This window comes from Lathyrus oleraceus, chromosome 2 (assembly GCF_024323335.1).
Source record: "Lathyrus oleraceus cultivar Zhongwan6 chromosome 2, CAAS_Psat_ZW6_1.0, whole genome shotgun sequence".
Lineage (NCBI taxonomy): Eukaryota > Viridiplantae > Streptophyta > Magnoliopsida > Fabales > Fabaceae > Lathyrus > Lathyrus oleraceus.
In genome coordinates this window covers 432,519,940-432,536,203 of record NC_066580.1, presented here as the reverse complement: position 1 = coordinate 432,536,203, position 16,264 = coordinate 432,519,940, and the positions used below count along the sequence as shown (strand labels likewise).

The 16,264-nt window shown below is 36.1% G+C and overlaps 2 protein-coding genes and 1 long non-coding RNA gene across 3 annotated transcripts; 1 reads left to right on the top strand and 2 right to left on the bottom strand.

Moving 5' to 3' along the window:
• Positions 1–2,258: 2,258 nt before the first annotated feature.
• LOC127123561 (uncharacterized) lies at positions 2,259–3,253 on the bottom strand. The gene is made up of 2 exons (XM_051053771.1): positions 2,900–3,253; positions 2,259–2,738 (listed from the first exon to the last, which is right to left on the bottom strand). Exons 1-2 carry the CDS (start codon positions 3,251–3,253, stop codon positions 2,259–2,261), a joined length of 834 nt encoding a protein of 277 aa, XP_050909728.1.
• A 5,906-nt stretch (positions 3,254–9,159) lies between these two features.
• On the top strand, positions 9,160–10,941 carry LOC127119981 (uncharacterized). The gene is made up of 6 exons (XR_007802944.1): positions 9,160–9,254; positions 9,336–9,484; positions 10,156–10,233; positions 10,410–10,517; positions 10,617–10,718; positions 10,857–10,941. It is a non-coding gene; the product is annotated as an uncharacterized LOC127119981 (long non-coding RNA).
• A 1,825-nt stretch (positions 10,942–12,766) lies between these two features.
• LOC127119980 (amino acid transporter AVT3C) lies at positions 12,767–14,453 on the bottom strand. The gene has a single exon (XM_051050362.1). It carries the CDS (start codon positions 14,244–14,246, stop codon positions 12,969–12,971), a length of 1,278 nt encoding a protein of 425 aa, XP_050906319.1. The 5' UTR covers positions 14,247–14,453; the 3' UTR covers positions 12,767–12,968.
• Between the last annotated feature and the right edge of the window lie 1,811 nt (positions 14,454–16,264).

Genomic DNA, 16,264 nt, shown 5'->3' with positions numbered 1-16,264 from the left:
AATGAGCGTCGAAGGTGATCCAGGTGTCCTTCTTGAGATGACGATTTCACCACGATGTCGTCCATATATACATGCATGAACTTCTCAATGAAGTCATAAAAGATGGCATTCATGGCCCTTTGGTAAGTTGCTCCCGTGTTTTTTAAACCAAACGGCATGACGACCTACTCGTATGTCCCCAACGCACCAGGGCATCGAAACGCTGTCTTGGGGACATCCTCTTCGGCAATGAGAATCTGATTGTAACCGGAGTACCCGTCAAGTAGGCTCAGATACTCAAAACCTATGGCTGAGTCGACCAACATTTCCTCCACTGGCATCGAATATTTATCCTTTGGCATGGCATTGTTTAGATCTCTGAAATCTATACAAATCCTAAGAGTTCCATTTTTCTTGATGACAAACACTATATTGGTCAACCATTCGACGTACCTTGTCGTCCTTATGAAATGACTTTTTAGAGTCTTTCAATTTATTGCTTGATCTTCGAAGTAACGTTTGGAGCAAACCTTCGAGGGTGTTACTTCACCGGCTTCTTCCCAGGTTGGATAGGCAGTCGATGTTCTACTACGCTTCGATCCAAACCTGGCATTTCTTCATAATCCCAGGCAAAGCAGTCTTTGTATTCAGTCAACACCTCGACTAGCCTTGCCTTCATCTCTGACCCCACCTTAGTACTTATGTAGGTTAGCCTTTTGTGATTCCATTTCCCAGGTCGATCTCTTTGAGGGGATCTTGTGCTTGCATCTTCTGAGACTCATTTTGTGGGTTCTTTTCGAACCCCAGAGGCTCATTGTCATAGATACAATCAAGCATCCGGCTTTCTGAAGCTGTTGTCTGGTTTACCTTAGCTCTGATGAATAATGGTTTTAGATGGTACATCATCCCAGGACTAGGCCTTTCAAACATTGCTTTCTGCTCTTCCACCATGTAGTTGTTCATGACATAGTAGCATAAAGGATTTCCTCCCTCTGTTTCGTCTGGTACAAAGTCCCCTTCTGTTTCAGAAACTTCAGACACCATGTTGTATTCGGCTGGTAGTATTGACATAATGCCGTAGTTTACGATGAAATCATCATTGTAGATATCATCGTTGTTTTCGTCGTACATATCCTTGTCGAATTCCTCATCATACTGAGGAGAATACTCAAGTTCTTCTTCCTCTGGTTGGGGAGAATAGTTTGGCTTCTCATCCTTCGATCTTTCCTTGCTTCGTGGTCGTCCCTCGATCTCTGACGAACATTCCATGTTCTGAGTAGCTATCACTGCCTTCTTTCCCATCGAGTCGACGGTCATGGCCAGTGTCTGGTTGACCACCATTTTTGCAAGTCCCTTGACCTTTGACACTTGTTCCTTTTGTCCAACAGTCTTCGAAATTTTCGATTGTGGGGTGGTAACAACTTTCCTAGCTTTTTTGTTTCGTTGGTGGTGTCTCCACTGTTTCCTAGTCATAGGATTTTTTCCTTTGTAGTTATGAGAGATTGTGTAATCTCTCCTCTTCTCTGGAGAAGTTGCCTTTTTTTCCAACACCCTCCATTTCGGCTTCTTGCCCCCCTTCTGATTGACAGGTTCTATCCACTTCTCCTGTGGAATATCAGTTGGAGGAATGAAGTTCTTTGGGCGGAGACGTTGAAATTTTCTCCTGTGCTCTTCGTTCCGTCGAGGTGCTATGTGCCTATCGAACACAAATTGTGGGACAACAGGCTTTTCCTCCTTATCGATCTTGTTGTCAGCCTCCAGTCTTTCGGTGGTTTTCTCGTCGAATACCGCGTTGAACTTTGGGAATAACATAGCCTTTGATCCTTTCTCTTTGCACTTCTCCTGGAAGTTAGACAAACTCTCGCCAAGCTGGGGATAGGCCGACTCGGGCCTCCTTTCGTCTTTGACTCTAAAACCTTCAGTAGTTTTGACCATCATTACTTTAAATGATTCAGCTAATGAGGTTGCTTTGAGAACCTTAATGATACCATTAGTAGCCTTCATCACCATGAATTCTAGAGGCTCAGCATACAATGCTTCTTCCACCTTCAAAGGGTCGGTATCCACCTGCATTTTGGCCTTTTGCCAAATTGAAGCCTTCCTTCTTTCAGAGCTTTTTGCACTAAATCCCTGAAAAGAACACATTAGTGAGTTTTGTGACCAAGGAAATTATGAAATTTACAAAATCCCCTTTTCTTTTTTTGTTCTAGGGGAGGGTCTTTTAAACCCTGAGAGATGATAATTTATCCGTCTTTTACCAATAGATCAAAGATCTCGTCTCATTTAGACATGTCGAACATATATGTCTTAGCGACGTATTTGTCTATTCTCTCTAGTTCGACAGGGTTTTTCCCATTCGATGGTTTGAAAACCTTGCACGTATATGGAGGTCCGGGCTTGAGTTCCGCCATGTTGACCTCACTTCTGTCGACTATATCTTCGTCATCGGAAGAGCCTCCTTCGACTGCGATGTAGGACACTTTCTCTTTTTTTTTATGATATCGACCCACCTTACACTTTTCGGCTTTCAAACGTTCGATACGTCGAACCCTATCGGCCAATTGGGCCATATCCCTAAGGTACTGGGTATCCAACTTCTTCCTTATAGAATAATCTAGACCCCTAACCGCTATTTCGACTAGTTCGTGTTCAGGGACTTGAGTAAAGCATCGCGCCTTCAATAGTCTAAACCTGTTCAGGTATTTATCAATTGACTCAGCGACCTTTCGCTTAATGCTAACTAGTTCTTTAAGACTGATCTTTGATTATCCCATGTAAAATTGTTCATGGAACAACCGTTCCAACTGTGTCCATGTTTGGATCGACTGTGGAGGTAGCGTTGTGAACCAGGTAAACACATTTTTCGTGAGAGAACTTGGGAAGTATTTCAACTTCAAGTCCTCGTTGTTTTCTATGTCACCAGCCTCGGTTCGACGGTGGATTCTTCAGTATCCCCCGTGAACTTAGTAAATTTAAGGACTTTCCATCCCCTTGGCAATTCTGTTTGTAAGATAAAATCTGGTAGAGGCGAGGAGTATGTCGGTCGTTGGAGGCACGAACTTACTCCATTTTGCACTATGATCCGTTCGAGGATAACCTCTAGGTTTTGTTCCCTTACGGCTGCATCATGTCGAACTTGTCGAATCACTTGGTCAGGATCCTGGTTACGGTTAACCAATACCACAGGGGGGCTTCGTACCACCCTTGGGATGTGTCCAAACTCCTGGTATTCTTGTTCGACCGTATCCTCTGTCATCTCCTCTTGTTGAACCATAGTCTATGGTCGAGGAGGAGGCGTGGGATTATGACGCACTTGAGCCCTTAGGGCTCCCAAAAAGTATCTAATCCTGGTCATTTGGGTCGCCAACTGTTGATAACTCTTCGCTGAATCCTGGATCAAAGGCCTTAAAATATTACCCATTTGATGAGTCGGCATGTGTACCATTTCATGGTTACTTTCGTCCATTTGCTGTCTCATAACGACAACGGAGCTTGACGTAAATGTTGGGACTGATTGAGACGTCAATCCGAACCCTGAGGGCCGATCTAATGGGGCTGCCAAAGGTCCAAACCCCTGGTAACGAGGGAATGGCGATAACGAGGTATCATTGTAAGTAGAACCGAGGTTATGCATGTTTTCCATAAACTCTGTCGGTATTCCCAACGTTCTGTGTATGGGAACCGTGTAACTGGGCATATGTTGCCCCATAGTTCCCATGGTTATCGGTGTCGGTGTTTGTGGATGACACGGTGTCATAATTGGTCCCACAAATGCTGTTGAAACTGTCGATGCCATACTCGAGCCGGTGTCCACGGCCTGGGGCGTCATTGTGTCGAGCCGGTGTCCACGGCCTGGGACGTTTCTTCGTGGGGTCTAGGAGACGTCATTTTTTCACTGCGCAATCACATACAACTTAACACTGTCGAGGTCTCACCAGGTGTGTCAATTTATTGTTTTGCGTAACAATCTCTAGCCTTCCTATATGAGGTATACTTGCAGGATCGACTAAGGAGTCCCAGACTTCTTGTTTTGTGTGTATGGCTATTTGGTAAACAACGTTTCTGACTGGTTGAAAGGGTGTAAACGAGACTCTTGACGAGTCAAGGAAATAATAAAGATAAAATGACAGGTAGAAATGATAAAGTACTAAAATAAAGATGATAAACAGTAAAGTGAAACAAGACAAAAGATAAGCTTTACGAAGATTAAATGACTTGTAATTATAAAGTGGAGGCAAAAGAGAGTAACTTTTTTCTCGTAAGCGCTTTGACACTTCAAGCTTTACCCCTACTGCAAAAGTTCAAATTGCCACCTTTGAATTCTCACCTAACATTGGCTTAAATACTAATTAGAAAGTAACAGTCGGGGGGTTACAAATCCTTCTTTAGGTGCCACGTGTTGGTCCACTTCCCCCATCTCGACGCATAACTACCCATGACTTCTTTACATGCCCACGCTCTCCTTCTCCGCTCAAACCCTTTCGGCTTCGACCGAAGTTTGCCTGTTTCGACCAACAAACTCTCATACTCTTCTGTCGAGGAGCTTCCGACGGAACCCCCAGTCGAAATTGGCATTTTTCCTTAGCCGAAATTTGCCAGCTAACAGGTGCATAAGTAAACTCTTTTATTAGTTAAATATTTTTTTAATTCAAGACTAGTATCTTAAACCTGATTGATATGGGCAAAAGTGTGCGCCTTAACCCTTGTCCTATAATGGGTAGGGACTATGGTTATATATTATGTGACTAGGTACCCTATGTAATCACAAAATCAGAAAGAGAATTGACGGCTCTATAGTTTGCCTCATTGAGAATTGTGAACAAAAGTGAGATACATAAGAAATTTTAATCACTCATCTTTTCAGAATACTGAATCAAGATGACAAGAATGACAACTCTTATTCTCAAATCATGTCTTCAACAAGTAAGGGTTGATATTCTAATTTCATATAATTGATCGGTGAATTTTTCCACTTACATTTGATATCAGGGTCTTTTTATATGAGTTAGGACTCAATTTTTTGTCATTAACATATGATTATGAATTGACGGTTTAAATTATTTTGATCCAATTTCGAACAATTGATGAAATCAAATTTCCAATCGATGGGTATTATTTTTTCATTGTAAAATTCAAGCAATTCATATTCTTTTTTATTTAAATCAATTAAAGTTGAAATTACGATTGAAATTGGTTTGATATTTTATATATATATATATATATATATATATATATATATATATATATATATATATATATATATATATATATATATATCAATTTTAAAATGATATATACATAATATGGCTGCAACGCAGATCTTTCAATCATGTGTTCTTTTGTTATATAAGTAACTAATTGTAAGATGGCGGTTTTACATGGGTATTAACATCTCACTGAGGTTGATTTAATACTACATGATTGTCCTTTTTTCTTTTTAAATATTTTTGGGGATTTTTTAATGCACTCTATATATTTCTTATGCACCATGCATAAATACGAAAATGTCCCCCATTTTTCGGAGATGCTTCTCCACACACACTCAATGTAGGTCATTCTGAGTGACACCCTATAAGTTGGGTTTACTTAATTTTGGAGATGCGTCTCCGGTATATTTCCGTAGATACATCTCTGGAACATTTGCACACCAGAATCAGAAGCGGACACCAAAACATATGATTTAACAAAATAAAATTAACATTCATAATATAAAATAAGCATTACATAGTCGATTTTAACATAAAATGCAATGTTACACTTCAATATTCAGGTGAACGCTTCAACATCTTAAGAATATCTTCAGACGATCTTGAAATCGTCGCTTTCAACTCGAGCAAAAAGTTTGTTTCGAAACGGCAAAAATGTATTCCACATAGCTCTTACACCTGCATTTGTATTGAGCTCAAAGTTGTTGAACTCAATCTTCCTTCTATTGTCAATCGACGGTGAATGGTACTTGAGCTTCACAATTCTTAGATTGTCTTTGTAAGGTAGGAGATAATGGATTCTATCTTTAATATCTACAAGAGATGTGTACTCTGTGAGCTTAAAGTTTTGTCTGGGAGTTCCGTTGGAGAAGGAGACATTTGTGACATACCAACTGATGTTTATTTGTGACATTTAAGATATTTTTAGTTTGTGTGAAATAAGAAACAAGGGCATTCAAAACCTGGCATGCTTATTTCAAAGAAATATCGCTGGTTCTGCACCCTATTATCTTGTTCTGGAGATGCATCTCTGGAACCTCTCCTAAACAGGTTTGAAAACAGAACCTTTGAAACATAACCTTTTTTTTTACAAATGAACAAATGTTGTTATGGGAAAGATCAAAAATGTATTAAGACACAATATGACAAATTTAATAAATTAATCTTCATTAATATTTAGACATATTTACAAACACTTATGTGTTTGCTAAAACACAAAATTAAAACGAATCGAAACATTTGTCTCCGGCTAAATCAAATGAAAAGAAGGTTGACAGTCACCTTTACAAGCAAATTGTGGGGAGTTTGATGTATTTAACAGGAACAAGGCCTGATATCATGCATGTTGTAAGTTTGATCAACATGTATATGGAAAATCCTCAGGAGAGTCATCTCTTGGTTGCAAAGAGAATTCTTAGATACTTGCGAGGTACTACTAGTTTTGGAATTTTCTACAAGAAGGGAGAAAATTCAGATATGATTGACTATACAAATAGTGATTATGCTGGAGATATTGATGATAGAAAGAGTACTTCTGGCTATGTCTTTATGCTGGGTTCTAGAGCCATCTCATGGTCATCAAAGAAACAAGAGATAATCACTTTATCAACTACCGAAGCAGAACATGTTGCTGCAACAGCATGTGCTTGTCAAACAATTTGGCTTAGAAGGATTCTTGAAGGTCTGAATTTTGTGTAGGAAAGGAAAGTTGATGCTACTGTAATTTACTGCGACAACAGTTCAGCTATCAAACTGTCAAATAATTCTGTTTTACATGGAAGAAACAAGCACATAGACGTGAAATTTCATTTTATCCGAAATCTCATAAAGGATGAAGTGATTGAACTTCACTACTGCAGAAGTGAAGACTAAATTGTTGATATAATGACAAAGCCATTGAAGGTGGTTGCATTTTAGAAGCTTGGAGCATTGTTGGGTGTGTGTGATAAACGGAATGTCTGAAGACTTTCAGTTTAAGGGAGGATGTTAGAAATATTATTTATTATTATTTTATTTATTATTTATGATTTGGTCAGAGTTGTCTAAGTTTATAGAAAGTTCAGTTGAAGTCAAGACATGAGCTATATGCAACCAGATTAATAGGACTTAGTGGTTAGCTTAATTTTTCAAGTTGTTTTAAGCAGTATTGTTTCCATCTTAGAAAGCAAAATAAAATAGCAGTTTTCTTCTACTTGTATGTGTACTCTTCCTCTCTAAAATTATCAGTGGTATCAGAGCCTAGTTTAAGATCCGGGGGGCCACCTACTATAGTTTCCGTTATCGGTTCACCCACCATTTATTTTCACGCTCCAGTTGTCTAGTCCTGAGTGTGAAGGGGTGTGTTAAGAGTCTCACATCAGATAATACATGGCTCAAACACGTGTTTATAAGTGGGGATAATCCACACTCTACCAACCGATTTTGTAAGGTTGAGTTAGGTTCAACCACATTTTCTTAACATCGCCCAATAATCGCCAGAGCATCTTAGCTTCGATAAAAAAAAAAACAAATTTCCAAGAAAACTTGATTTTTCCCTAGTTTGATCATTTGATGCCGACTCTAGCTAAAAAGAAAAGGCATGGCTTTTGCTTTATAGTAAAAATAAAACATCTTTTTTAATAATAAAAAAATAATCAATCCTAGTGATGGTTTTACCTAATGGTCTAAGGAGTTGGTGGATGTTATGGTGGACATTAAATACCAAATAGAGAGGCTATTTAAAAGAAGGTATGCTATAAGGGGTGGACAAGAACCGTTCACCCGGCCAAATCCGCGGGTAACCGAAAAAGAAAACCGAAATGGGCGGGTTCAAACGGTCTACCGGGTCAGTGATTAAAATATAGCAGTTTCAATTGGGTTTATATGGGCGGGTCGGGTTCAAAATTCTGAACCGCGGGTACCCAAACCCGCCCAATTGAGATATCCTCCTAGGGTTTTCCAGCAGCTCATTCTGTTCTCTCACTCACCTCTTCTCTCACTCATTTCGCTCATTCATTTCATTTCTCTCTCAACTGCATTGCAGATACTGTAAGTTTTCTTTTCCTTTTCCTTTTCTTTCTTTCCTTTTTCCACCCTCAGGTTTTCCGTTACACACTCGATTCCTTCATTCAACCACTATTTTGCTTTCGAATCGCTTTTTTTTTTCTCGCTTTTCTTCATAATCGCGTTTGTGCTGTGTCTAGCTATTATTAATTACTCACGCTCTTCATATTGTTATTGTTTCGTTTCGCTTAAAATTTCCAATTTCTTTCCGGATCTGGATTCATTCATTGCTAGTATTTCACAATGCTCAAATCTGATTTAGTATTATATCTTAACTCTTAATTCTAATTATCGCCGTGTTGGTGTTGTTCTGGAACTTCCATTTCAGAGGTGGTTTGGCTTGGAGTTCTACCAACAAGGCTCTCATCTTCAATGTAAAGTCTCTCTTTCTATTTTTCTTATCAATTTCTTTCTTGTTTTACTCTTAGTCCTATTACGGTTTTGTTTCTGGAAAATTAATTCTTAATTTACTCTTAATTCTAATTATCACCATCCAATTTTGTTTCAAGATTCTGGGGGAGTAAGTAGGTTATGCAATTACCGTTCCGCTTTAGTATTCAATCACCGTTCCGCTTTATGTCTCAGATTTTTCAGGGTTGAAATCTATTGTGAGTCTTAACATATCAGGAAATTTATTTCAGGGTTCTGTTACAGATGTTTTTGTGTTAAAGTTGGAGGTTTTGGACCTTAGCAGAAACCAATTTCAAGGTCACATTTCTCAGGTAAACTACTACAATTGGTATCATTTAGTTTATCTTGATTTTGGAGTTTTATACGCATTATTCTGAATTGTTCTTTATTCTCTGCAGGTTGGTGTTGTTTCTGATTATGACTTGTCTCAGCCACAACCTTCTGGTTATGACTTGTTTCTGATTACGAAGGTTGGTGTTATTTCATAATTGTTATATATTTCTAAAAAAATGTTTATTTCATTATTTTAGAATTTGAAGAAATTTCTTCTACAGCAAGAAGAGGATCTTTACCGTCTCAGCCACAACCTTCTGGTTGTGCTTGAAAAATATGGAGGTATATTTACTTTATTAATTTGATTTATTTATTACTTTATTCCTTTTTAAAGCTTAATATTTTTCTTGTTTAATTTTTCAGTTCAACTATGTTTTTTGAAGTCATATGTGACTTATATTTTGTGACTACTCAATGGTCAAATAATATATATTTTGTCCCGTAAATGAGGGAAGAAATTGCAGTTCAGAAAGCTAAGGAAACAGAACTTAATAAAACCATTCACATTACAGGTTCGCTTAGTCATTCACGACAAATCTATTTTTTTTTGTTCTTAATGCTGTTGAAGGGTGCTTAATTCTCTTTTGGTTGCTGCACATTTGTTTTCTCAGATGGTGTTGTTTCTGTTATGAGTTCATTCTGCAAGCAACTTAGTTGATAATGTGCACACTGTCTCTGGCAGATGCACATCTTAGTTATTGCATCTTATGTGTTAAACTCCTAATTCATGAATGCACATCTGTCTTCTGATGCATCTTATGTGTTGAACTCCTAATGCATGAATGCACACATCTGTTCTGATGCATCTTATGTGTTAAACTCCTAATGCATGAATGCACACAGTTACTGAGATTTTTATTGACCTGCAAATTGAGTTTATTGAATCGTCTGCTAAAAGAGGTGCCCTGTATGCACTTATGACCTTTTTTGTATGACTAATCACTGATGTAGCAGTTATCGAACATTGTGTTTTATAACCAGCAAATAACCTCTTTTTGGTCTTAGCTAGTTTGAGCATTCAGTTATATTTTCTAGGCTCACAAATTTGTAATTATATTCTGAAAATAGATCGGATCAGTGTTCCGTGTTCATATTCTGAAAATTATTTACATGAGTTGCGTAATAATTATGGAACTAGTTGAAAAACTGTAAACCTTAGTTTTTGCTTGATGTGTTTAAATAGGTACTGCATGATGGGGCAAAGGAGTTGGCTCAAAACGATCTTAATTCTGCAAAGTATGTTATATCCGATGAGAGCAAGGTACTTCACTACTATAAAGCCTCCTTTATCCATTACTATGGTTTGTTAATAATGGTTGAGTAGTTTATGTTCTTGTATGTCGTTACTGAGTTATTGTGCAATCTTGTATGTTAATCTGAAAGGTCTTGCTTTGTCAAAGTTTTCTTAATTCATAAAGACCTTAATTTTTTTGGCAGGACATTGGTGAAAAACTTTCAGAAATTGGAAGCAGGCTGGATTATCCTCATCTCACTAAGGATCTTGCAAAGGAAATAGAGACTCTATGGGAGGATGCTGCCATTCAGGTGGCCGATTGAACGTCCTCTACCTTGATCCATGTATATAGTTATTTTTTGTGATCAATTTACTTAGTAGGCATGGCTTGTGCAAATATATTGCTGTAGGAAACATATGCCCGTGGTAATGAACTCCAAGTTCCTGATTGTACCAAATATTTCATGGAAAATTTGCAGAGGTTGTCTGATGCTAATTACGTTCCTACAAAGGTATTGAAAATCTATCACTCTTTTGTTGTTTGCAAAAATAGAAATTATTGTTTTTTTCATATATAGACCAGACCCTCAACTTTGAAGGTGATATAAAGTCACAAATCTCAATATTCTCACTCTGTTTTACTAATACAGGAGGATGTTTTGTATGCAAGAGTTCGTACAACTGGTGTTGTGGAGATCCAGTTCAGGTGAACATGCAGAGATGACATGATTTTTTCTACTCAAATGATAAAATAATATGCTTATTACTGTCCCCATTCTGTTCTCCTGATACTGTATGAACAGATTCTATCGTAGCACTCGGTGCTACTCATTGCATTTTATTAATCACAATATGGTATACAGAATGGTTAACTTCATTAGTCTATTTTTATTATTTGGCAGCACTGTTGGAGAAAATAAAAGAAGTGGTGAAGTCTATAGACTCTTTGATGTTCCAGGTATACAACAGTATATAATCAATTTATTGATTTGTATCAAGTAAATGATGTTGAATGGGTGGATAGAGAAAGACCTTTACGAGTTCATGATCACCGCAAATTAGTTGCGCTGAAATTTTCAGAGATGATATAATCTATGATGCACATTTACAGATTGAAACTCACTAATTATATGTCATATTTTGTATCCAATGCTAGTCTTTAAGTAAGGTTCAAGTTTGAATCTTATGAATGGAAAGCATAGTCACTGAGAGCCAAGAAATGAGGTTTCACAGATGTAATTGTGTGTGTGAGTCTGTTTTTGCTTGTAGTTAATTTGAAGATTCTTATGTTAGCTTTGTACCTAGCTTACTTTCTCTAACTTTTTCAAGTTCATAAAATCTTTTGAACACTTGCACAAAATTTCATCTATGCTTTTCATAATCTTTTGAACACTGGCACAAAACTTAAACCGTTCTAGTCGATAATACATTATTAATAATTTACATACATTTGTTTTTAAGGTTTCATCTGCTAATTAATGTTATCCAATGTATGCTGTGGTTTCTGATTGTATATGATTAATTTTAGGATGGTACAAATGAGCAGTTAGGGATTATTCCTCGAGCTATTGAAGAACTCTTTCGTCAAGTGTCAATGGATGCTTCGTCCTCTTTTACTTTTTCAATGAGACATCTGAATGAACCAACCATGTGCAAATGTAATATGGACAGTCAACTGTTTGATATACTTTCAAAAGTTCTCTTGTTTCTCATGTATTTTGTGTTTTTGTATATGATACAGACATACAGTGGTTGTAATTTATTAATTTCTTTTTAAGGTCTGTGTGGAAGTAGCATAAATGTTGTTATTTTGGATTAAAGTTTTTAATACTTTGAATTTATTTTGAATCTAAATTGTAGTAATTTGTAGCTCAAAATATTATCAAAATGTATTATTGGGCTCAAAATAATATCAACCCAATAAAACCGATTAAACCGATTGCATAACCCGCAACCCGTCCTAACCCAACCCGTCCTAACCCAACCCGTCCAAACCGATTACAAAAATGGGCGAAAATGGGCTTATATGGCTTAACCGCGGGTTGGGATGGGTGAGGCTTTTGGGCCCGAAACCGCCCAACCCGGCCCGTTGTCCAGCCCTAGCTATAAGGACTTGGTGGCTAGAACATAAATACTAAATCAAACACATCATGTTATTGGTGGATATAACAATGTTTATTTATGATGCCATTCCTAGTGTGAGGAGGATTAGTTTATTTTTAAGTGGTCACATGTTTCCCTTTCCATCCACTTATCATTTTATGCATGTTCACACAAACAAACAAAAAACCGCAAGAAGTAATCTACTACAGTACTATAAAAGTTACATCAAGTGGTTTATAATTAACTATAAATTAATAAACTATCCAATTAAACTATAATCTAAATGCTAAACACAATCAACAACTTTTGCAGGTCTCTCTTTGATCCATATCAGCAACTTTTTTTTCTTCTTTTTCACCTTATGAATCCACAAAAGTATATTCATATGGCTATGAATCAAAGAAGAAGATTTCAAACAACAACTTATGTAATGAATGTTTCTCAAACTACTAGTAACTTCAAAAATGTTCAAGGAACACTATCACTAGCACATGTTCCCTTTATTTTCATCAATCCCAACAAACCGTGGCTACAACTTTTTACATAAAAAAAAATACAAAATACAGCAACAAAGAATTCGTAGTTTCATCACACATAATCATCATTCAATCGGGCCTTAGGAGAAAGAATCTGAAAATTTGCAGTTCTTCCAAATCAAATCAGGCCTTAGGAGAAAGAATCTCTGCCACAGAGCTAAAGGTTCCAGTAACAGCAACAACAAAGCCAAAAGCCATAATTGCCCCATCAGAAACCATGCATCTCCAACCCAACTCCTCCTTGAAAACCATACAATGAAACAGAGCAGGCAACACAAATCCAAGAACAACACAAACACTGCTTCCAACAAGTGAAAGAAAATCAGCAAAATTAGGCACCGAAACAGCCACCAAACTCACAACCAAAACCAACAACCACCTCAACCACAAGCAATACCTAGAACCCCAAAACCTTCTCTCAAACACCTCATGAACAGGATTCATCATCAAAGGAAAAGTAATAAACAAGTTAATACAAAGCCCTAATTGAACCACAACACTCACCAAACCTTGACCTAGATTCGTAGTGATAATATCCTTAGTTTCCTCACCAAAAGCAAAGTAACCTAATAAACCAAAACCACCAAACAATAGAGAAATCATACCCATCCCTAAACCCAACACCCTACCAAACTTGTCCTTATTTTTAGTCTCACTTTCCAAAGGCAAAACCATCCCAATCCCTTCAAAAGCATAAACAGCAACACCTATACCATAGAAAAACACAGAGAAACCCTTAAAAGCTTCCAAACTTGGCCTATTCTTGACGAAAACAAAAACATCTTCCACCATAACAACACTCTTAGCAGTAATATCAACAGCATCCGCAAAAATACTCAAAGGAGCTAAATGAGTCAAAGTCTTAATCGAATTCAACCCTAATTGAAAAGGAAAACACCCCCAAAGAAACAAAACCTTCGAAGTCAAACCCAAAAACACCGGAACAGATTCTCCGGTAGAGTCACCGGCAGCGAGAAAAGCTAAAGTGGAAGAAATGAAAATAAGATAACTAACACAGAAACCAGCTTGAGAAAGAACAATCATCGCATCAACTGAGAACCGACCGAATCGGCCACAAACGGCGAAACCCAAATCGCCAAAAGATTTGATTTTTGAGAAACCCGTAACTGATTCGAGTTTCCGACGCGTCTTGACTAGAAGCAACATGCAGTGGTAGGTTATATAAGCGACGACGAAGAGCATGATTAAACCAGCAGCCCAACCGGTTCGTTTGAAACTGTAAGGGAGACCGAGAACTCCGGCGCCGACGATGGCGATGAAGATGTTGGCGCAGGTTTTGAATTGGGAAGAGAGGGGTGGTGAATTCGTGAGAAGAGGCGTGTCTTCTTGAGGATATGGCGCGAGTGAATAAGATGATGAACCTTGTTCTTTGACCACCATGATTGAGAAATAGAGAAGAAAAAGATAAAAAGTTATAGCAGTGGGAAGAGAATTTAGAGTTCTGATAGGTTATTGATCTTGCTAGCTGGATTAAATATCTCCGGCGTCTCACAAAATTCAATGAATAGAGATGGAGATTAATACTCATCAGTGCTTATCAAAAAAAAAAATTCAAAAATGCCCCACGTTCTTTTTTTCTTCTAGTAACTTCTTTCCAGTTTACTTTTCACTTAATTACACGCCCCACCTTCTCTCTCCCCTCTTATCTTTTGCCTTTGGTTCAAATTGAAGAGCAACTTCTTTTTTTTCTTCTTAATCCAAATATGCCTTATTGTTCAAATAGTTAATATATGTTTTTATAATAAAATAAATATATTTGGTATAATTAAATTTTCTAATATTATTAATATACTCCTAAATTAAATATGAATTAGTATGATATAATTTTAATTACCTTTTAATGTACTCTAAAATATGTAGTCATGAACGTTGAATATGAATATTTTATATTGATAAGATTTTAGTTTGACTTTTTATTTGAGAAAGTTGAATGGAATTGAAACTCAAATTAAATTTTTTAATAAAAAAGTTGTAATTTACCTTAATAGTATTTATTTAATTGACCAAAATTTGATTTGCCTTCATATTATTTTAAATAAAATAATGATGATTTTTTTTATTTTAAATTTAAGGATATACTAAGAATAACTTGGTAGATGAGAAGGGGGGAGATAATGATAGATTAAAAGTCTTATTAAAAAATAAAGTTACTAACATAAATCAAAATAAAATTTTCAATTTATTAAAAATAAAATAAGAAAAAAAATTCAACTAAAAATATTTTATTCGACATTAATTTTTATATAAATTAAAAATATTTATTCTTTAACAAATAGAATAAGCAAGTATGTTTATTTTATTATAAAAACATCAATAAACAATTTGAATAATTTTTAACCAAAATTTATTTTATTATAAAAATATCAGGTTCTTTAAGTATACCAAATATAATATTTTTTCACGGTGCAATGCGTAACTATTATTTAATTATTTAATATTATTTTATTTAACTTTGCAGAAATATCCTGGTGATAAGTTTTACTAATTTATTAATCTACTGTAATTATACACGGTATATTAAATATATGATTAAACAAATTAATATGAAGGATTTGTGGCTCAATGGTAATGCATATGACTCCAAATCAGAAGATTGTGTGTTTGTTTCTTGTCGGGTTCAAAATTAAGTTTTCTTTTCACAAGCATCAAATTTGGTTATTTTGAAAAAAAATCCTGAATTTTACATTGGTGTTTTTGGCTTATTTTCTCTTTTACCGTTTACTGCAATTGTATGATATTTTGTTTGGAGATTTTTTTAGTACATCTTGTATATTTCTCAACTATTATGTGAAAAATATAAAATGTCTTTAAAATTTGAAGATGTAAATCCAATTTTAACTGAATGTTAGAGTAATTTGGAGATGTGTCTTCGTAATAACGTGGAGATACATCTCCTTAATGTATCAACATAAAATAAATCATAAATTATTTCTTATTTACGCGTATTTATATGAAGATTTATTGACGTTATGTATCATGTTAATAATATATAAATCATAGAATCGATATATAAATAATGACGTAAATAAATTCAGAGGTTCAAAAATATCATATATAAATAAAAGATCAATAAATAAAAGAAGAAAAAAAAACCGAGAATGACAATAAAATAACATGATGTCAAAATAGAATACAATTCATAGTACTACTACATATATTAATGCACTATTGTGTATGCCATCAATTCCCCTGTATTCAACACTGCCTTCGATACACCAATGCCCCGTGCATACAACACCACAAGCAAGACAAAAAATAACAGTCAAAATTTCGGAGATGCGTCTCCGGTTGCTGGGTTAATAAAACAAAAAATTTCAGAGATATATCTTCGGAATTTTCTACAACTCAAAAGTTGTGCCAATGGAAACAATACGGACATGGAAACTCAAACAATATTG